The following is a 21,702-nucleotide window of genomic DNA, read 5'->3' as shown; positions in this document are numbered from 1 at the left end:
AGAATCAGATGAAAATCTCCTTTAGAGTTTCTTAAGGTTGCTCCAATAGTTGCTGGACCTGGGTTTCCCCTTGCAACACCATCACAATTGATTTTGATGGTGTAATGATTAGGGGCTTTCCAGAAACAAGTTTTGATTTGAGGTGCTTTGGGAAACTTGATCGTAACTCCCCAACCCTTCAATATTGCCTGACCAATTGCCACTTGAAATTCACAATGAATTTAAAACAAAAATATTGAAAATGGTAATCTTTACGCATTTAAGCCGACATATGTGAAGCAGCAATATACACACTTCCGTTGAGCAATATAGGAGACAAGTGACAACCAATCCCTGATGTTCTGTAAAACCAAAAACTACGGAATAATAACAAGTTGTAATTATTATTGATCTTGGTTGTTACAGGTTGCATTGGAGATGCTCCAGAAATACAAAAAGTATTTTACATGTTTCAATAACAATTACCAGAAAATGTGTGACGTGCTTCATCTTAAACACATATAACAACCAGACTTATATCTGAATGTTCTTTTTATTTCCTAATCAAACTGGAATTCCAAGCTTAATTGCTGCCAAGGCTTTCTTAATTCTCTCTATTGCTGCTTGCAAAGTTGGCATTGATGCTGCGTAAGAGATCCGAATGCAACTATCATCCCCAAATGCACCTCCAGGTACAACTGCAACTTGCCCCTTATCCAGTAAATACCTACATAACGAGTCTGAATCCTTAATAGTACCAAACCCTTCAACCTCTGATCCGTAGTAAGAACTAAAATCAAGAAACAAGTAGAAAGCACCCTGAGGTTCAGATATCTTGACACCCTCCATTTCTTTGAAGCTTCTAACTAAGTAATCTCTACGCTCCCGAAACGCTTTTACCATAACTGCAACAGCTTCACCTCCAGCATATCCAAGTCCTAAAGCAGCAACTCCAGCTTTTTGTGAAATACTACTAGCACCTGAAGTAGCTTGACTTTGAATCTTCCCACAAGCTTGAACAAAATGTGTTGGACCAGCAAGGTACCCAAGTCTCCAACCAGTCATTGCAAACGCCTTTGAAAACCCATTCACAGTCAAAGTTCTCTCCCACATTCCAGGCAAAGAAGCAAAGCTAGTATGAGTAGCTGGTGCATAAATGATATGTTCATAAATCTCATCCGATAACACTAATAACCTAGGATGTTTCGCAACTATTTGAGCAATCTCCTCGAGAAGCTTTCTAGGATAAACAGATCCAGTAGGATTCGAAGGCGAACATAGAATAAGTACCCTCGACTTCTCATTAAGGTTCGATTCTAAAACTTTAGGATCTAACAAAAAGTTATCATCCAAAGACGTTTCTATAATCACAGGATTTGCATCAGCCATTCTAGCCATTTCAGGATAACTAACCCAAAACGGACCAGGAATTATAACCTCATCACCCGGTGAACAAACCGCAATCAATCCTTGTAGAACACTTTGTTTAGCACCATTACTAACTAAAATCTGATCAGGTGTATAACTAATCCCATTCTCTTCTTCAAGTTTATGACATATCGCTTTACGTAATTCAAAAGTGCCTGAATTAGGAGTATACCTTGTATGCCCTTCGCGTATGGCATTAATCCCAGCTTCAGCAATCACTGATGGGGTATCGAAATCGGGTTCTCCAGCTGCTAATCGTATAACAGGTACACCAGCTTGAACTAGTGCAGTAGCTTGATCAGTTATCGCTACAGTTTTCGATGGTTTGACAGAATTCACTCTGGGACTTAATGTAGTATCGACTGTAATCACATCAGGAGCGTTACTTGCTCCATTAACAGCATTCATTTTAATGGAGTTTTCTCTCGGGCTTTTTTTCCAGTTGAAGTGCAAGTTTTTGGACTGGGGAAAAAGAGAATACGGTCTGAAAAAATCTGAATCTTGAAGTGAGCATTTGAGGGATGGGTTGGAAATGCAAGAACCTTGGAGAGAAGCTGCCATGGGAAATAGGGGTAGGTTTGGGTGAAGGGATATTTGTGGAATTTAAAGAGAGGAAAGTTGTTGAGTGGGTTGGGGAAGAAGCTGGGTTGGTGAAGGGTATGGTTTTGGGGAAAATTAAATGGGATTGTTGGTGATTTTTTTGGGATTTTTTTTTGGGATTTTGGGTCTGTGTGTGGTTGTTGTGGCAAGAATCACAGCAATTTGCATAGCTGACTCGGTGACACGAGATTTTCATGTGTGACACGGTTTAAAGTACTATTGTATCCTTTTGACCGTGAGAGCCCCAGGAAACTAGCCAATTTTAGGTTCCAGTTCCTAATAATCTTGGGTTCGATTCTCAAAAGCTCTAATATATATCTTTTATCTCTTTTTCTTTTTTTTTTTTTTATGTAAAACTAAAACTTTTATTAATTAAACCAAACGAAATTTACATATGCCCAGGACATCATAAAGGACTTGCATATTTACAACCATTGGCGCCTGATGCCACCATACAGACAAAAATGGTGGAAGGAAAGACAAGTCTCCAACAGGGGCAGTTGAGAAGTGTACATTTGATGGCCCCAACAATCGGAAGTTCTTTAGTTGAGCAGCAGCATGTGAGGCTAGAGCGTCTACAGCACCATTTGCTTCACGATAACACCAACTGAAGTGCACTTCTTGAAATTTACTCAGCACTAGCTTAATCTGAATAACAATTCTAGCTAATAACCAATGACAGTTTAAGTTTTCATCCGTTAAAACCTTAAACAACAATTGAGAATATGTTTCTACCTCCACCTTCATATATCCTGCTTCTGCCACAATTTGAAGTCCGTATAAAAGAGCTAAAAATTTCGCTTCATTGTTGGTTGCGAAAAAGATTGGAATCGATGCTCCCATTATAAAATTACCTGCTGAATCCCTGAGAATACATCCTCTCCCTGCATATCCTGGGTTCCCAATAGAAGCCCCATCTGTATTCAATTTAACAAGGCCGTCTTTGGGTGGGAACCATTTAATATAAACCATCATTTTTTCCCTATGCATCTGACGGGACATGACTTCCTTAACCAGTTGTATGTGTTTAGAGGCTCTGTTGATGTATCGAATTGGATGAGGACGTTTACCTTGAAACCTTGTGTCATTTCTCGCGATCCAAATAATCCACAAGACCCCAACAAAGTAGCAGCACTCCACGTCGCCATTTTGCATTGTCCTTATATCTTTTAGTAAGCACGATAACTGCTCCTTAAAGCTGCCACTATTCATATTCCTCCGATCAACAAGGCCACTCAAATTTGTTCCGCACCAAATAGCTCTAAAAAAGGAACACTCAAAGAAAACATGAGTTTGTGTTTCAGGAAATCTCTCACACAGGGTGCATTCTGGATAAACATGAAAATGATGAGATGCCAAAATATCCGCTGTTGGGACGACACCTTGCAAGCATTTCCATACGAAAAATCTTTGCTTGAATGAGACTTTCATCTTCCAAACATGTTTGTAAACATTGTTATCCTGAACCGATGTATTTGTTGCAGTAATCAACTGAATGCAACCATTATATGCAGACTTCACCGAGTATTCTCCATTTTCCTCCCATTTCCATATCAAAGTATCCTCCTCATTTGGTGTAATAGGCATCGAAACAATTCTCTCCACATATTCTACAGGCCAAAATTCATTTAACATATCCCAATCCTAGGTATTGGTATCTATGTCAATGAAGTCAGAAACAAGGTGAAAAGGACAGTCAATTGGTTTCCCAGTAAGTTCAGTCAAATCCTCAGAATGTGGAATCCATTTTTCCTCCCATGCATTAATAGAAGTACCAGTCCAAAGCTTCCAGACCGATCCAGCATTAATAATGCTTTGTGTTTCACAAATCCTTTTCCACATAACTGATGAAGTAGATTTGACTTCCGCCTTCAAAAAACTGGAGTTGTGAAAGTACATTTGTTTCATTTGATGAGCCCATAATGATGTTGGATTCAGTAAATCCCAACCTTTATTGGCCAGTAAAACATAATTTTGTAACTGCAGCTCCTTTATGCCCAACCCTCAATTATTCTTTGACATACATGCTAATTTCCAAGGGAAATAATGAAGTTTCCTTGTTGATGGTGTATGGCCCCATAAAAAAGATCTTCTGATAATCTTCATTCGATCCAGTATCTGTGCAGGTAAAATTGTACATGACATAGCATGAGTTGGCAGCGAAGATAAAACTGAATTAACCAGAGTGAGTCGGCCTACCTTAGATAAACAATTAGCTTTCCATCCTGCAAGTTTTCCTTGAAATCTTTCCAGGAAAGGACTGAACTTCTGAACTCTACCCTTCCCTGTTAAATTTGGTACTCCCAAGTACATTGGCATGACAGAAGTAGAAGGCATCATGAAACATCTTCACAAAAAGTAAACAAACCTTTTATGCAGTTTGGGGTGATGGATAATTTGTGACTTGGTTCTGTTGATAGTCTGGCCTGACACTCTGCAATACTCCTTTAGCAGATTGTTCAATTGATGCTACTCATCGAATCCACACTTACCCAGCACTAAAAGATCATCAGCATACATTAAATGAGACACCGGTTGACAATATCTCCCCAATTTGCAACCATGTATAAGCCCTTCTCTGTTCAATTTTAAGAAATTCAAAGACAGAAGCTCTGAACACAATATAAAAAGGTAGGGAGAAAGGGGATCACCCTGTCTTAACCCTCGCGATGGCTTAAAAAATCCATGTGCAACACCATTTAATAGCACAGAGTAAGAAACATTCTAAACACAAAACATTATCTTGTTAATCCAGTCCACCGGAAACTCAAACTTGGTCAGCATCACTCTTAGAAAAGAAAACTCCATTCGATTTTATCATAGGCTTTCTGCATATCAATCTTTAAGGCAAAATATTTAGCTTTTCTATTCCCATGTCCTCTTATCTTATGATAAAATTCATTTGCAAGCAAAATATTGTCATGAATACTTCTCTTGGGTAAGAAGGCAGTCTGAAACGGACCAATAATTCTCTGAATGATAGGCCTCAAGCGATTGACCATAATCTTGGAGATAATTTTGTAAACCACATTTGTCAAACTGATTGGTCGAAAATGTTCCAGGAGTGAAGGATTCATGATTTTTTGTATTAAGGCAATGAATGAATGATTTAGCTGCAAGGAGAAAGAGCCAAAGAGGAAGAAAGACTTGACTATCGCACTTACTTGATCACCCACCAAATTTCAGAAATGTTGAAAAAAGAATGCCTGATATCCATCCGGTCCTGGAGATTTAAAGGGCTTCATATGCTTCAGAGCAGCGACAATCTCGTCATTATCAACTCCCCTTAACAAATTGAATTTTTCACCTTCATCAAGACATGGAGCTTGAACATTAAAAATCTGTGACATAAGATCAGGTTCCGAAGTAATCATTGTCTCCTCAAAAAATTCATTAAGCCTATCACCTATCTGTCTCCTTTCAGTTAAAATTCCACCATTTCTATCTCTGATTGAGTGTATATAATTTCGTTGTCTTCAACAGTTTACCATGTTATGGTAGAACCTTGTATTCTGCTCTCCAAATTGGAACCAATCTAGACAAGCTTTCTGCCCCCAATGATTTGCTTGTTGTACCGGATATCATTATGTTCCAGTATCAAATCATTCTCTACTCTGAATAATTCCTCTGTCTCATTGTCATTCTCTATTAAACTTTGAATCTCACTCAGCCTCTGTATAACAAGCTCCAACTTATGTTCAACCTCGCCAAACACATGCTTATTCCACCATTTTAAATTTTTTTGACAAGTTTGAAGCTTATTACATAAGACAAAAGAAGGAGAACCCCGCAACTCATTCTGAAAAGCATCTTTTATCTGTTCCTGATAGCCACCATGTTGCGCCCACATTCTTTCAAACCTGAAAGGCCGTCTCATCGTTGCCCTGGCTTGTATCAACTTTACAATCAGAAACTTATGATCAGAACTGGTGGCCAAATCATGGTGAACTCTACAATCAGAGAATCTTGAATGCCAACCTTCATTTGCCATCATTCTATCAATTCGTTCCCATATTCTGTGACGCCCATTCTGTCTATTCGTCCAGGTGTAAATACTACCCACAAATCCCAAATCAAACAACTCACAATCATCAATTATATCCAAGAAAGTCCTAACTTTGGAATAATTAAAAAGTTTTCCCCCACATTTTTCTTCGGGACATGTTATTTCATTAAAATCTCCCATGAGCAACCATGATTCATCATTTGTGGGTTTAAACATAATAAGAACAGGCCACTGTAATCGCCGAATGCAAGACTTAGAGTTTCCATAGACACATGACAAAATGAAACATTCGTTTACTCCATTCACTTTTACTGAGATTTTACAGTGAATGAACCATGAGTCGGACATAATTACTTCGACAACCACACTTCTTTCCCAAAAGATCCACAAGCCACCAGACAAACCTTGGCTTGGTACTACAAAAGACTCGAAATCCCTTAATCTTTTAATTAACCTGACTCCTTTATTTACAGAATACTTAGTTTCCATAACAAACATAAATATAGGCTTGACATCCTTGATTTTTTGTTTCAGCTCCTCCATCATCGAAGGTCGGCCACTCCCTTGACTATTCCAAGCTAGTAGACTCATGGAATCCTTGGGGTCTGCTTACGGCCAGAACCCTTAACCGACTGATGTTTTTTTCTTTTCCCAGTTGAATTCTTCTGCAGTATGTTAGGATGCACAGTAGCCACCTCACGGTCATTATGAACAGGGGTTTTCTTCTAGCTTCTTGATCTTCCTCAAAGAAACTTTCGACCATTTCATTAACATTCTCCCTGTCTTGTTTCATCGCACCTTTGGCTGCTACCCCTTGCGATATTTCTGGCCTTTTATAAGAGTATTCCTCCTGCTAGACAGCCTGATCTTGTAGCTGCAACAAATCTATGAAATGGAGCTTCTTAGGATCAGTTGAAATTTGGGCAAATCCAAGCGGGCATTCCAGTTCATGTAAGGGATGAAAATTCTGGAAATCCATTTGAGTTGAAAACCCAAATGTGACCCGGGGTTGTGCGCTTCCACTGTTAGAGGTAGGTGATCGTGTGGAGTTTGCCATCCAAGGTCATTGCTAGGACCAACAGTCGCATACAGTTGAGGTGACGAGATGTCAATGATCATGGGTCCCTTTAAAGGTTCAGCAATTATGTTCATTCGCTTCGAATTCACCAAAGAATCAGCCACATTTGTAATCATCGGAAGAAGTGGTTGGTTAAGATCAGTACCAAACAACAACGAGAACCCAAATACAAATTGGTCTCCAATGGGTTTTGGAACAACACGAGTTTTGGAAGAGTATAACTGAAACCTTTGTCCTCCTGGTGAAACTCGAATTTCATTCCCATGACTTTCTTCTGTTACATTACAAGCTGCAAAATGATGTCCTATGAAGCCACACTTAAAACAGAAAACTGAGAGATACTCAAAGACAAAAGATATTGATACTCAATGGATTCCGGTATAAGAAATCCATGTGGAATTGGTTCGTGAACATCAAGCAACACTTTAACTCGAACATAACTAGGTTGTGTTTCAGTCTTAGGATAAATCTCTAGAAATTTGAGATTAGACATATCAAAATAACCATATTCAACCAGATTACCCTCAATAATCTCCTTGTCCAAATAAACATCAGGATAGTTATGTAAATGCATTCACACATAAAACTTTGAGAAATTTAACTCCTTGGTTTCATAAAATTTCATCCATGGTATAATCTGAAAAATGTGTTGAGCTACAATCCAAGGTCAGCCCAAAGAAAAGTGCACCACTGCTCTCTCCCTAGACTCCATCCTGATTTGAAATATTTCACCTTTGTACAAAACCATGTCTTCAATCTTAAAAGGGTACCATGCTTTTTCAAGAGCTGATTTGATTGTGCTCATATTCAGCCTTCCATCCAGAACACGACCAAATAGAGTCATCTTATTATAGCCCACATATTTACTCTTCATTTTCTCAGAACTGGTTATCATTGGAGGATCTATATAAGGCATCTTCATCTTGGCAGCAAAATCCATAGCTAGAAGTCCAACAAAATTCAGGTTTTTGGAGGGAGACAGAAACTTGTTTGTGTTAGGGCTCATATAAAGAAGGAATTGAAAGAACTCGGTTTGAAGAAGTGTGAAGAACCACTGAGCTGCCAATAACCTTTTATACAGCCCAAACTCACCAGCATTCCAACCACATTCAAGTAGTCTCAATTCAACCTCATTTCTTACCCATTCATACAAGTCCATCTGTTTGCAGAAAACCCAATAATCTATCCATAATCTCCTTGTTATAGAACTAATCCACCAAATGGCTACCTCGTCACTCAGACCATCATTGCCCATTGATCTCTCAACCCGCACTAAGACAGAAAAGAGTCTAGATTAAGGCACCCATCATAACATGTAATCTCTGCTAAATCTTGTTTAGACATTATAAAGATTTGAAACCAATCTTTGCAGAAAGCACGATACCAAGGAAATTTACCTCCACATAAAAACCGTGTATTTCACGTCAAGTATCAGCTGAGAATAGAAAAAAAAGCAAAGTATCTAAAAAGAAGTAAACCCCCAATGAGAGTTCTGAACCCACATGCAGAAACTGATATGTTGAGGAAGAGAGCACAAGACTTAATCCATAGCCACAAGTCCACAACAATCCAATATAAAGCAGATGGTCGAACAACCAATAAGATGCTTTATTTCCTAAACTATAACAATGTTTACATTGTAGGATTTTACCAGAAAATAAAGGTATGATGCAATCTTGGGCTATTGTTGAACATGGGCCTGTGATGAATAATGAAAAAGGTTATTTTAAACTGTGTAGAATTAGAAAGGTTTGAATTGCTACTGAACTTGAATTAGATGTTAAGCTTAGAATTGGATTAGAGTTAAAATAGTTTAATATGGATTAGAAATAGTATGTGGATTATAAATGGTTTAAGTTAAAAGTTTAAAAATCTGAATGAGAGATTGAGAAAGTTTTGGATATGGGATTTATAGTTGAATTGATATTGAGAATTACAGATTGAGAATTTGAGTTGAGGATTTGCGTTTGAGAATTAGAGATTGAAAATTGGATTTGTGAATTAGGGTCAAGACTCAGTTAGTTAGTTGATATGGACGCTGTCAATATGGTCAAGACGCAATCAGTTAGTTGATATAGACGCAGGTCAGGACTCATTTAGGACCCGGGTCAAACAAGGTCAAGACGCAGGTCGAAAAAAAAAGAAAAATCCCACCAACTAAACCTGGAATTCTTCTATGCCACCATCTAACCTCTCTCACTTATCCACCACTCCTTTTCAATCCCTACACCGCTCCTCGCTCTCTCTCTCTCTTTTACAAAAATGATAAAACTCCTCGAAACAACATTGGTCAAGGGAAGGGGTGAAAGATTAAAGGATATAGTTTGAAGAGGGACAAATGGATTGATCAATTAAATACTTTTGAAGTTTGATTAAATTTTGTGTGTGGATGTTTATGAGCCTTAACAGTAGTCGCATAACTGCATAAAAAACTTGAATATGTTGGAGATAAGAAACAAGAGCATATGAACCAGCCACGCTCATCTAATAATGCTTTTGCTAGACCAGTTTCCGTTTGACTCCTTTCTTTATATTTGGATAGTATATGAATTAGGGCTGGAAATGGAGCGGGTTCGGGTTGGATTTTCACTCAAAACTCTTTACCATATTTGAATCTATCCAGATTCGGGTCGGATTTCGGATATTCATATCCATTAAAAACAAAAAAAAAAAAAAATACACTATTTTAATGATTTTCATATATAAATGTAAGATATAAATTAATTTTTAGGCATCACAATATAAATCTTGTTAAAATGATTCGGGTTTTCAGATATTCGGGTCGGATTCTAGTCACAAACATATATACCATATCCGTTAAAATGGATTCGGATATGGTCGGATTCGGGTTGTATCCCATACTATTTCCAGCCCTAATATGAACCATCTTTTTTATAGTAGTTCACTACTCCCCACCTTACAGCTTTTAATGAGGATATATGCCATATGCCTTCTTTGGCTAATCAACATGTCATATGCATTCATGTTGGAAAGAGAGTGCATTTTTTTGGCTACATGTTTTGAGAAATTTTTTCTAACTTTCGTCCAAGGCATATAGTATTCAATCTTTTACCTTTTACGGTGTTAATCCCAATGCCTAATTTGATGATTTTTTGGCTATTTGTTGGTATACATATTGTATGCTTAGTATATTTTTCAGGAATGGATATATAGATAAAATTATATATATATTATTTAATTCCCGCGTCTAAATTGCGTCTGCGTCCAATATTTTTTAAATATAGTCGAGTTACTGTGTCTGCGTCCGCATCAGTGTCAACATAGGTTTATATATATTGCGTGTTTCATGAAATAGTGTAACAGAAACATGAAAAAAAAAAAAAAAAACATAAATATACGTCACTTTTCCAACATTGATATATAATAATTATTTTATTCAATTGTATGTAAATAGAAACAACATTAGATGTGTTGTTCGTTAGCAATACTGTACTTTTAGATTAGTTAACTTGTTGAATACCACAAAACTCCATATTACAATAACAAAATTGAAATTTTATTTAATCTAAAGCTCTAACTGATGCAGACGATGGAGTAAGGAGAGATTCTTTCAAGCCAAGAGTTTGGAAAGTAGAAAATGGCAACTACTGAGGGCTGCCGTGTATCAATCAATCAGAGGGTAGTATTCGTGCCCTTTATACAAATTTTCATTGTTCAGTTTTTTATGCTAAACATATGTTTCCTACATTGACACCCGTTGCAACCATGAAGCCTCAAGCTTTCAAGAACTCACACAGTCACACCAATCCTACTCTTTGGTCAACGTGTACGTGTCAAATTATATGAAAGGGTAAAATACATGTCCTACTTTTGTTTTTGTTTGTTGATAGATCTGGTTGATATTGTCCGTTGACTATGCGTGTCAAATTATGTGAAAGGGTAAAATACATGTTGCAACTCACATAAACATGCTTTTCTTTAAACAAACAAATTTTATGAAACTATATGATGTTTTGATAATCGAATAAGTAGAAATAGACCGTCTCATCTCTACATTTAACTTATAGGGTTTTAATAGAAAAATAACACTCAAACCTAATTTTTTTGCCATTGATAATTCTTGATCATTCTACTACAGTGCAATAGAAATAGGCTTTATCAAATAATGTATTATTTCCAGTCCTGCAATAGAATTAAGGCTTTATCAAACTATGTGTCAATATTGTCTCCTACCTTAATAAAACCACTGCCAGCTGTTTCTTTTCAATATTGTGATATGGTCCAAAACCTCGAATATGGAGCATACATCGAGAGGGTAGATCATTCTAACAAAAAAAAATGTTGACACAAACTCAAAAAATATTTATTGTCAATTATTATTGTATAAGAAATGTGTTTTTGTCTTCTCCTACAAATATTTTAGCCTATGTTCAGAATTAGGCAGTATATATGGATTGCCAAAATTATATATATGAAACCAAATACACGGCTCCTTCAACACTTCCTCAACCACCAGTCAACAACCACTATTCAGGAAAAGTAGTAGTCACTAGTCACGAAATAAGGATTCATTTTTGCTGCAATTTTTGGAACGCCTAGTTTGCTTCTGACCTAATATGTACACGACACGTGTAAAGTCAATAAAACAAAAACTAAATAAAAAACGGGTACTTTTCTCACTTAGCCTTCTTCCTACTTGCCCTCTCCTCCCTCCCTACTGCCACAAGTCCACAACCAACCAGTTCGCCATCATCTCTTTTCTTAGTTCTTACCCCTTTTTCTATGTTGCTCAATAAATTAAATTATCGAGCATAACGAAGCGAGATCATTTGCATCACTAAATTAGTTAATGAAGAACTCATTTGCAGCAATAATTGTAAGTGAAGATGGAGGCTTAGAACAATGGGCGGTTGGATTTGATAATTAGAAAGAATAAAAATATGAGAGAGAGAGAGAGAGGTATGGAAAAGAAGGTGGTGGTAGATCGGTAGGTTGCGGTGGAAATGGAGAGGTGGAGGAGAAGGCAAAATCAGTTGAGGTGGGAGGATGGTGGTGTTTATATCAATACCAATCGATTTCCCTACTATACAGATAATTTGTATTTGAACACAATTCAACTCCAGACAAATTCTAAATATCAACTACAACTTATACTAACATGCCCAACTCGCTAAACAACTATTAACAACAGATAATAATGTAAAGCAGAATTAAACGCATACTACAACACAAATATATACTGTGGTTCGGCCAATGTTACCTAAATCCACAAGAGCTCGTCTTTATATAAAGTGAGAATGAAAATTACAATCTTTCATTTTCAGTCTTTCACCTTACTAGATCACTCTTATATCTTTACAGGGTTGTATATCTGTAAATGTTATCTCTCAATCTTAATAGCTTTCAAGATTGAGTTTTCTTTGACTTTTGTGCTGCTTATCGTGTATTTTCTGGGTGTTAGGTTTTGCCAAAAACTCTAACTCTTACTGCAAACTCGCAGTCCCAATTTTTTTTCCTGAAATAGACTTGGCTGGTCGCACCTCGGCAAGCACAAGTTGAGCTGGGAACGCGGGCAAGCACAAGTTGAGACGTTGAGTGCAGGTCGCGCTCTGACATTTCCACACAGAATGAAATCCTTTCTTCCTCATGTGAGGGATAAAGCCAACAGAGGAGAAGGAAAAATAGAAAGAATATTAACAGAGAACAATACTCGTTTTCATTTTAGTGTTTGTTTTGTTAGTTGTACACGTGTCTTGTTTTGATCAAGGACCAAAATATCGATATCGGTTAATATATCGGTGTACCCAAAAACCGATATATATTGGATATATCAGATATATCTATTTTTTTTTGTGACCAGTCCAAACTATTTAAAATATCAAAAATATCAAAATATATTGAAAATATCAGATTTATATTAAAAAATAGTCAACAAATCAAACGATATATATCATAAATATCAGATATATTGATTATCTCGGCGATATAAAATTTTATATCAGAAATTCCAATATATATCGGAAAAAGATTCTAAATTATTGGAAATGGATATATATCAAATAAACGATGTATATATCCAAAATACCAATATATATCGATAATATATCAAATATATCGGCGATATTTTGGTCCATGGTTTTGATTAGGCCAGAAACAAACTAACCAAAAATGGGCTCCACGAAACAACGATGCAACTTCCAGTGCCAAACCATATTCCAGCACTACGTACCATTGTACTCGATGGCTATGCCAGAGTTTCCATGCATTGCACATGGTTCGGTACATGCGGTAATATTTCGACATTGAATAACGTAAAGTGTCGCAGATGTTGCGATATTTCAGAGCATTTGGTAAGAGGTCTTTCTCAGTTTGTCATCTTCTTTAAGACCATTGTTTTCAACTTTGTCATTTATTTCATATAGAGGGATTTGGTGATTGGGGAAAATTGTTTGTTGTTTTTGTTGCAAGCCAAAAATGGGTGGAGGAAATGCTCAGAAATCTAAAATGTCTCGAGAGAAGAACTTGGAGAAGGCTAAAGCCGCATCCAAGGGTCAGTAATTCACTATACCCTCTGTTTTTTTTTTTTTTTTTTTTTTTTTGTTAATTTTCATTTCGTCTTTTTTAATTACAGGAAGTCAGCTGGAAGCTAATAAAAAGGCTATGTCTATCCAGGTAACTTATATTTTATCACTTTCAAATCATCTACTGCTTTAATTTCATCTAATTTTGTAGATTTTCACTTAAACTGTTTATTTAGAAGTTGGGTGGTTTCCAAAACTTTGAGGAATTTTAGTTACGCCGACACGGTTTATGAATTGGAATATAGGGATACTTTATTATGGGAAAAAAAAGAGAGAGGATCTGTAAGATGATTAGTGATACACTCTATGATCTTAAAGCGGTCGGTCGGTATTGGTAATGGATATCTTTCGTCTTTCAGTTAAATTATGACTTGCAAGAGTATCTTTATCTATAAGGTGTAATTCAAGTAACCACCCCTCGTGTAAGGGAAATTGTTTTGCCCCTTGTTCCTCTTCCGAGGTGACATTAGAAGGGATGCTTGTCATTTGCCAGTATATTATTCCCAAAATGTTTTTGGACTTCAACCTAGCTTAGTAAGTTGTAATACGCTATTATTGTGCTCATCAGGCCGTGTGGAAAACCAAATTTTCCACTCATTTATTGTTTAGGTTTCAGATGTCATTTTTTAAAGTCTGAGATGCATTTGGTGGCTTTTAAATGCCCACCTGAATGATTTAATAAGTCGACATTCAAATCTTATCAACATAAATTATCATGTTTGTTTACTTGCTATTGTTCTTGACATGTAATTCGCACTAAGTTATTTTAATCATGAATGTTTACTCACTGTGTGATATGTATCTGGAAGACTATTGGACAGACTTGCATCTGTTTCCTTACTTCTTCATTGCATTCCTCAGGGATTGGATTTCGGTTTCCTTGGAACTTAAAAGTATTGTTTTTGGTGTTAAATGCAGTGCAAGGTGTGCATGCAGACATTCATATGCACTACATCGGAGGTGAAATGCAGGGAGCACGCTGAAGCGAAGCACCCCAAATCAGATGTTACTGCTTGCTTCCCCCATCTCAAGAAATAAAACAAGTTGTTAAGAAGGGGATATAAACTGTGGAGAGGGTTGGGAATGTTGTAACCAATCTTATTTATACTAGTTAGATGATTCCAGAGGAATCAAGGCTGTAACTGTTACCAACTTTGGATTTGTTGTGTTATATTTATCTTTGTTTTCTATAATTTTGCCTCGTCTTGGTTAAATAGTTTTTACTGTGCATCTGTTTTCATGGAATGACCCTACACTACTTACATGGGGGTTACCTAATCAGACGAAGTAGGATATAGAGACATATTGCAATAATCCGTGAGCGGAGCGAACATTTTGGGAGAAGGGGGGAACATTTTGGGAGAAGGGGGGGTTATGCAGACAAAAACCAACTTGTCCGTCTGTCCTCATCTCTTCTTTCTGTTTTTTCTCTTTGTCTCTCTCTCTCCCTTTTCCTCTCCCTCTTCTTCTCCATCTCCACTCCTCCATCTTCCTCTCCCACTCCGCTCACCCCCACTGCTTAGCAGTATACTAGTATGCACTAAGGTCCTAGGGGTTTCTACTAGCCCAAGCTCATGCTGTAAAGGTATTACCGGGGTTTTACAAGCAGTCCGGTCATAGACTGAAGTTGCAAAAGTTGGTTTTTTTATCACACATTCCCGATTCATGTTGAAATCCAAAGATGTTACATTTGTACGGTTCCGGCTGAAATATCCTCTTATCCAACATCCTCTCATCCAATTTGAAATATCCAAACTACAAAAAGAATATCTAGACTTCTGGTGTATCCGATATATGCAATAATATACACAGGTTGAAATACTCAAATACTGAATGAAGAATGTTGTCAATCTGTTGTACAAATCAATTGTGAAAAAAGATACAAATAACTACAATACACTTTCCACTGGGAAAGAGTTTCTAAGAACACATACAGAAAAATCTAAGTTCTGCAGTCAAAGAAAGCAGTCTACAACTGTCGTCAGCTCTCATCACATAAATTGAGTGTTGGTAATTGATCTAAATCTAAGTTTTGCACAGGAAAGTTTTCTACATCCGATGGTATAGTTACTGATCCAGCTTTTCCTCGCAGCTATCCTTCTTCCTTTTCTGCTGAAGCTTTCTGCCAGTATCAACAGCTCTCACTTGAGAAAAGTATGGATGGGCCTGATGCAAGAAGTTAAGAACACATCAGATTAGTGATAAAAACAGACATCGTATGAGAAGTTTCTGGTGTGGCAACACAAGCATAGAGAGGTCTAACAAGTAACTCATGGTTATACATCTCAAAGAAATGGATATAATCAATTCATCATGACGGTAGATGCCAAAGCAGTCTCAGTATTCTGCGCCATAAGGGAAACGTTTCTCCACGAATATTAAGTCCCTGGATAACTTGGACTTCAAGCTATTCTAATATTAGTACATTGTAATTGTGCAAATTCCAGCTGATTAATTTCAAGAGACTACACTTCCTGACCCCAATCCTGAATACATACTAACAACAGCCACCCCTCCCCCACCCACTCTCTTACTTAGTTGCCTCCCATATTTGTGGACCTAGCAATTTGTAGATAATTCAGTTAGGCAAACAACAGGAAAAAAAGAAAAAAAAGAAAAAAAGAAATACTTCACTGACTCGTATAGAATTACCATAGCTTCTTGTGCAGTAAGCCTATCCTGATGATCATAGCGGAGAAGTTTATCAAGAAAATCAATTGCCTGCGTTCATATTCAAGTAACTAAACTTAATCAGTTCATAGAAATGATAAATCTAGATAATGAAGTGTGTGAAAAGCTCAAAGCATATTAATATGTTTTGTCAAGGGCGAAAAGGAATAACCTCAGGAGATACTAGATGCTGATTATCTACATTAACGAATTCGAACCAGGGCTTCCTGCTGCGCCTGCAGAAAAATTAACCGAAAACATCATCAACTGACATACAAACAACATGTTCTGTTGCTTTCTACTAGCTGATTCCAAATGAGAAAGGACCCTTCCACCAAAAAAAGGTATATATCCTTGTCCCTCCTTATCAATCTTCTTCTTTTTTGTTCCTCTGTAGCGGCATATTACCTGGAGGGAGAATTGCCATTTGACTGATCACAGCTTATGTTCAACACCGCAGGACTCGAAAGATTTGAGACCAGATCCCCAACCCATACACACAAGGAAACAAAGTACATAGGTAAAGACATACCTCACAACAAGGCCACCAAACTCAGGCTTAACTTCCAACTGATATTTGAAACAATATGAGTTTAGGTCATCCATGCCAAGTACCTGAAATGATAGCCAAGTTTTAAATTTGTGCTACTGGATAATCTGCCCCCTCCTCTATCTATCTTCTCTAACTTGTAGATGTCAAAAAATTGTGATTTTATACAAATAAATGCAAAACAAAGATAAAAAGGCATTATTATGATGTTAAAAATACACAAGCCTATGCATGATAGCTAAACAATAAAGCCAAGCCATGATATTCGTCTACAGTCTATGCAGCACATTTAGTCAGACCATAGAAGACCTTTCAGGAGAGAACTTCAAATCCAGACATAAGTATATGACACCAAATTTAATAAGTTTATAAAGAAAATTGGGGAAATAAATAAATTAACAGTACCTATTTCTTACTAGAAACAGCCTACACTAAGTTGTTACAGTAAAAGAGTTCATGGGAAAAATAAATCATGTATCTTTCGTTATCTTGTTGAAGGGAAAAGTAATTCATACATGAGTGTCTTGCAAGTTAAAACAACGTAACAAATTTGATGATTAGGTTCAAAACAAAAATGAAGAGTATCCGAATTAAAACTGTCCTTGCATCCACACGGATTGACTAGCTAACTCTCCCATGGTTTTGCTGAATCTATGACTAAGCTACTCAAAACTTCAAAAGCCCGACTGCGTCAACCAGCCGTAACTTTGAAAGAAATTAGGTAATGGTTGGATACTTGGATTACAAGAACATATATGAGCATGTGAATAACCACAGACCAAAGTAGATATTACCTTAGCAATTTTGACAAACTGATCATGATTGTCACGACCGTGAAATAAATGCTCCGTGCGGAATATCTGCAGAAGAAAATTTTGAGAGGCTTGTCAATGTAAGGCAATGCAAACGTGCTAAAAAGGGACTTCACACTAGATAGCAAAAGGTTTCATAAGGAGAAAATTCTCACCATTCCTCCAAACATGCAGCCAAGACTCCACATGTCTAAGGAGTAGTCATAGTCTTGTAAATCAACAAAGAGTTCAGGCCCTTTATAGAATCTGCAACAAGGGCAAAGTTTTTAGTTTTCTGTGAACAGAAAATAGTATGTCACTGTATGCTCAATCTAGATGAACTAAAAGGCACTAATAAATGAGCAGATTTAGTCATCGTAAAAATCATCCACCAAATCTTAGTATCATAGCTCAAAGTTAGCATTATCTCTTGCATTAGTAGGTTAGAAAAATAAGATAATCTGAAAGAGATATAATTATGAAATTGGCTTCATGGACAAAACGGTGTAAGATCAATCCCAGTTGGTTGAACAACATGAACTACTCAGGTCATCTGGCTAGTTAGTTACTTTACGTCTGTACCACAAACTAAGAAGACCAAAGTCCCAAGTGACTTTTAACTTTTTGGAGCTCCCCATCCTTTTGAACATATTTATATGAAACAAAGTATTTTACATGATATGATAGTTTCAGGGCATCTTTGAGGCTTTACCTTGAGGCAACACGAACGTTATATTCCATGCCAGGATGATAGAACTCGGCAAGGCCCCAGTCTATCAACCGAAGTTTGCGCAGCTCGTGGTCTATCATAACATTGGAAGGTTTAACATCTCTGTGCATAACTCCTTGTGAATGACAGTAGTCTAATGCCTGAAATGGAAGCAACATTTTAGCTAAATTCCACACGTTACATGACATAAACAACTTGGTTACTAATTTAAGTATTACAACTGAACAGAAAGCGAACTACAGTTAAGAAAAGAAAAAACAAAAACAAAAAGGAAAGTGTAAAAGTACAACACAAACAAGGAAAGGAACCCAAAAAGACTAAAAAATTACGGAAACCCATGTTCGAGCACCTTAAACTATATTCCACTCTAACCATATCGTTCTCAAAATGATTGAGGTTTTGCCTAGATGGAGCAAGGAAATTTATTGTTTTATTGCACTTTCACTTTTGAAAAATATAAAAATCGCATAATTTTTGCATCCACTTGCCAGAGTCTGTAAAACAACACCATGAGAAAAAAAAATCTGGAGAATAAAAAAGCTCCAAAGGCACTTGGGTAGAATCTCGGTTTATAACTACATTCTGATGTGCTGAAATTTGATTGTATGAGTTATATTTAAAGGGGTAAGACTGGGGCACGATGATATCTACCGAAAATTGTGTACACTAGGTGATATCATAGGACGTGCTGTAGCCTGTAGGCAAGACAATCTACACACATACGTAGATGCACACATACGTAGATAACGTAGGCTACCACAGAACATGCTTCTTGACACATAAAACATGCATTGTCCTGACCATCAGTGTGCATGTTCAGTTGTTTACAGATATGTTACATATATATAAGCGCCACTTTGTAATTCATATATATGTAAGTGCTAAAGAATAGTTGTAAAAACAATGGCAACAAAATAAGGTCCAAAATGAATTGAATAAAGAAATTCACCTTGAGAAGCTCATAAATGTAGTAGCGGATGTCATAGTCTGTCAATGTAGGATACAAAGTTCTGAAATCTGTATTTTTCACATGTTCAAAAATCAAGCTAGGAGTTTTTGATTGTTGATCATCTCTGACAATATCGAGCAGCTTCACAATATTTGGGCCTCCGCAGACGGTTTGAAGTATCTTTATTTCTCTCTTTATCTGCACAAGAGTAGAGACAGATACTAGTAATTCAGAGTCATAGATCATTCAGATAAACCAATAAAAAGCAGTTATAATACAACATTCTAAGGCTGAGAATACAGAAGAGAAAATGGACAAGAGTAGCGACCTATTCTTTGTCCAAACTTGCTTTTCATTCTGCTATAAGATAGTCTAGGAAGCTATCCATTTGGTGTAGGGTGAGGATTATATAGGTTCCAGCCGTGACACTTGAGATGGTTTACTATTATCTGGAGAGGAATACGAGGACTAAGGTTAGAAACTGAGATAGGGCTACGAAGGAGGGTGAACAGAAAATCTGATCAGCTGGTCCCCCTAGTAATCCAATGGGCTAAGACCTATCTCTTAGAATATAATAGACATGAACTGTGTAGATGGTATCAAGGTTAGTTCTTCTCGTAGCAGATCTCTATCCTCCATGAGCAAAAGGTACACTTACTAAAATGAAGATCCAAGAGAACATTTCAAACTTGTGGATGTGAAAAAGAACATATTAATCGGGACAGATTCAGAGAACTACACTACCAACAGAACAATCTAATAACTAGCTACTAATAGACTACTAAATATCTACTCCGCTCACACGACATACTTAAACTTTAAAATGGTTTTGCAACATATAGCAAAGTAAGTGTAGGTAATCTCGACACTCGTAGTACATAATTTTCAAGCTTCTGGAAATCCCCTTTTAGTTTTTTCACTTGCCCAATGAGCATATATAAAAGAAAACACCATACATATCCTCCTTATCTCAAAACAATCCTCGCATATAATCAAATACACCCGCCTCAAAGAACATATAATTTCCATGTAGAAACAGAAAAAGCAAGTCATGTATGTACCTTCTTCTTCTTAACAGGCTTGAGAATCTTGATAACGCAACGTTCATTGTTAGTAACATTGATACCTTCAAAGACCTCACTGTACTTTCCCCTTCCAAGTTTCTGAACAATCTCATAGTCATCCTGATTCCTGAACAGTAAAAAAAAACATACCAACACAACACTTTTTTATCACTCAATCTTTATAGTAAAAAAAAAAAAAAAATTGATTCTTTATAACAAGTGTGTTCTTTGAGGCATTTTTATCAAATAACAGAATGAGAATGTGTTTGTTACCCATAAGGAATGGTGAGAGAATCGTAATCAGAGTGTTCTTTGGGGCGAGTGTCGTTTACATCTGCATAAACTCTTGCTATGGACATTGTTTCTTTCTTTGGTTGTTTATTTGTGCTACCAGTTTCTTGCTTCTACTTGCTTATATAAGATAGTGTGTTTTCTAGCGTGGGACTCGTTTTAGGAAGAAAGAGGTTGGTGTCAAGAATTGTGCTCGGTGTGTCATGTGTGTGTGGAGACTTGAGAGAGTGTCCAACTGTTTTTTTTGGCGGTTGGTTTGGGGGAGTTACTTTGGAACTATGGGCTTCAAGTCGTTGGGTCGGCCCTTTTGGGCCCTTCAGAATAAGGTCCAAATACCATCAACTATTTTTTTGTCCCTAAACTTGGAAGCCTTTCATCTAACTACTTTAAAAAGAGAATGATTCGGTAAACAGTAACTGTTTCCGATTATATCACTATCCGGTTTCGATTATTACGGTTAAATTAGAACTAAGATTTGTAATAATATATGTGATGTGTATAGTAAAATTAAGATGTTTCTCCTTTGATTTATCACACTATTCTCAATTTTACAAATAATTATGAAATTGGCGTTGACCGAAAGTTGTTGCCTGGCCCAAACTAACTGACCGCACACATGGCGTAGACACGTGCATGCCAGTTAGCTAGTTTTTTCTAGTAAAAACATATTCCATTTGTCCATTTTGTGATGCTCTAAAACATTTTGGGTGGCCAATGCAAAAAGCAAAACAAAAATTTTTTTTTGCACTTTGTATAACTTATCAAATGATGGTAAACTCAATTTTACTGATTTACATTATTTTTTTTTTCCTCAAACATTTTCATATTATTTAAACTAAACGGGGCGTTGAAATACCCATACAGTCGAAAAAAAGATCTTTACATATGATATCTGGAGGTCTATCGTGCCAGCTCATGTGACGAGCTAAAGAAATGCCATACCGTGCCGATTAAATGTCACCGTTGCATTTCCTTCTCTCAGTATATGTGGATGATGAATATGTTTTCGAACAAGGAGAAAAAA

At 36.8% G+C, this 21,702-nt stretch overlaps 3 protein-coding genes and 1 pseudogene across 7 annotated transcripts; 1 reads left to right on the top strand and 3 right to left on the bottom strand.

Annotated features, from left to right (window-relative positions):
- Window positions 1–357: 357 nt before the first annotated feature.
- On the bottom strand, window positions 358–2,189 carry LOC147491349 (bifunctional aspartate aminotransferase and glutamate/aspartate-prephenate aminotransferase pseudogene; annotated as a pseudogene). The gene has a single exon (XR_015198464.1). The product of XR_015198464.1 is annotated as a bifunctional aspartate aminotransferase and glutamate/aspartate-prephenate aminotransferase pseudogene (transcript).
- A 1,462-nt stretch (window positions 2,190–3,651) lies between these two features.
- LOC147491348 (uncharacterized) lies at window positions 3,652–6,556 on the bottom strand. The gene is made up of 4 exons (XM_086567237.1): window positions 5,583–6,556; window positions 5,214–5,454; window positions 4,526–4,585; window positions 3,652–3,876 (listed from the first exon to the last, which is right to left on the bottom strand). The coding sequence occupies exons 1-4, from the start codon at window positions 6,554–6,556 to the stop codon at window positions 3,652–3,654; spliced, it is 1,500 nt and encodes a 499-aa protein (XP_086423363.1).
- A 6,844-nt stretch (window positions 6,557–13,400) lies between these two features.
- On the top strand, window positions 13,401–14,826 carry LOC147491347 (uncharacterized protein At2g23090). Its single transcript, XM_086568873.1, has 3 exons — window positions 13,401–13,602; window positions 13,684–13,724; window positions 14,552–14,826. Exons 1-3 carry the CDS (start codon window positions 13,527–13,529, stop codon window positions 14,669–14,671), a joined length of 237 nt encoding a protein of 78 aa, XP_086424999.1. The 5' UTR covers window positions 13,401–13,526; the 3' UTR covers window positions 14,672–14,826.
- A 602-nt stretch (window positions 14,827–15,428) lies between these two features.
- On the bottom strand, window positions 15,429–20,882 carry LOC147491346 (casein kinase II subunit alpha-2-like). Of its 4 annotated transcripts, none has more exons than XR_015199196.1 (11): window positions 20,661–20,882; window positions 20,385–20,514; window positions 19,324–19,521; window positions 18,357–18,514; window positions 17,821–17,911; window positions 17,648–17,713; window positions 16,836–16,918; window positions 16,476–16,539; window positions 16,286–16,354; window positions 15,916–16,192; window positions 15,429–15,799 (listed from the first exon to the last, which is right to left on the bottom strand). XR_015199196.1 is itself a non-coding variant. In XM_086566707.1 (11 exons), exons 1-11 carry the CDS (start codon window positions 20,744–20,746, stop codon window positions 15,765–15,767), a joined length of 1,005 nt encoding a protein of 334 aa, XP_086422833.1. In that variant the 5' UTR covers window positions 20,747–20,882; the 3' UTR covers window positions 15,626–15,764. The 4 variants fall into 4 exon arrangements, 3 of the variants coding, with proteins under 3 accessions (XP_086422835.1, XP_086422832.1, XP_086422833.1); XM_086566707.1 differs by having other exon boundaries at window positions 15,626–15,799; window positions 16,168–16,192; XM_086566709.1 differs by lacking the exon at window positions 15,916–16,192 and having other exon boundaries at window positions 16,272–16,354.
- Window positions 20,883–21,702: the final 820 nt, after the last annotated feature.

Source organism: Coptis chinensis, chromosome 6 (assembly GCF_015680905.1).
Source record: "Coptis chinensis isolate HL-2020 chromosome 6, ASM1568090v1, whole genome shotgun sequence".
Taxonomy (NCBI): Eukaryota; Viridiplantae; Streptophyta; class Magnoliopsida; order Ranunculales; family Ranunculaceae; genus Coptis; species Coptis chinensis.
The sequence above is the reverse complement of the archived record's forward strand: the minus strand, read 5'-3'. Positions and strand labels throughout refer to the sequence as shown.

What these genes read in the sequence shown, in the direction of transcription:
- LOC147491348 (XM_086567237.1), bottom strand. Translation starts at nt 6,556, where the DNA reads ATGGAGGAGCTGAAACAAAAAATCAAGGATGTCAAGCCTATATTTATG. An exon ending in CAGGACCGGATGGATATCAG is followed by an intron (nt 4,586 to 5,213) that starts GCATTCTTTTTT and finishes AAAATTGAACAG; the next exon opens with AGAAGGGCTTATACATGGTT. An exon ending in CAACCGGTGTCTCATTTAAT is followed by an intron (nt 3,877 to 4,525) that starts GTATGCTGATGA and finishes AGTTTTTTGAAG; the next exon opens with GCGGAAGTCAAATCTACTTC.
- LOC147491347 (XM_086568873.1), top strand. Translation starts at nt 13,527, where the DNA reads ATGGGTGGAGGAAATGCTCAGAAATCTAAAATGTCTCGAGAGAAGAAC. An exon ending in GGCTAAAGCCGCATCCAAGG is followed by an intron (nt 13,603 to 13,683) that starts GTCAGTAATTCA and finishes TTTTAATTACAG; the next exon opens with GAAGTCAGCTGGAAGCTAAT. An exon ending in AAAAGGCTATGTCTATCCAG is followed by an intron (nt 13,725 to 14,551) that starts GTAACTTATATT and finishes TGTTAAATGCAG; the next exon opens with TGCAAGGTGTGCATGCAGAC.
- LOC147491346 (XM_086566706.1), bottom strand. Translation starts at nt 20,746, where the DNA reads ATGTCCATAGCAAGAGTTTATGCAGATGTAAACGACACTCGCCCCAAA. An exon ending in ACATTTATGAGCTTCTCAAG is followed by an intron (nt 18,515 to 19,323) that starts GTGAATTTCTTT and finishes CTTCCATTTCAG; the next exon opens with GCATTAGACTACTGTCATTC. An exon ending in AGCATCTAGTATCTCCTGAG is followed by an intron (nt 16,355 to 16,475) that starts GTTATTCCTTTT and finishes ATATGAACGCAG; the next exon opens with GCAATTGATTTTCTTGATAA.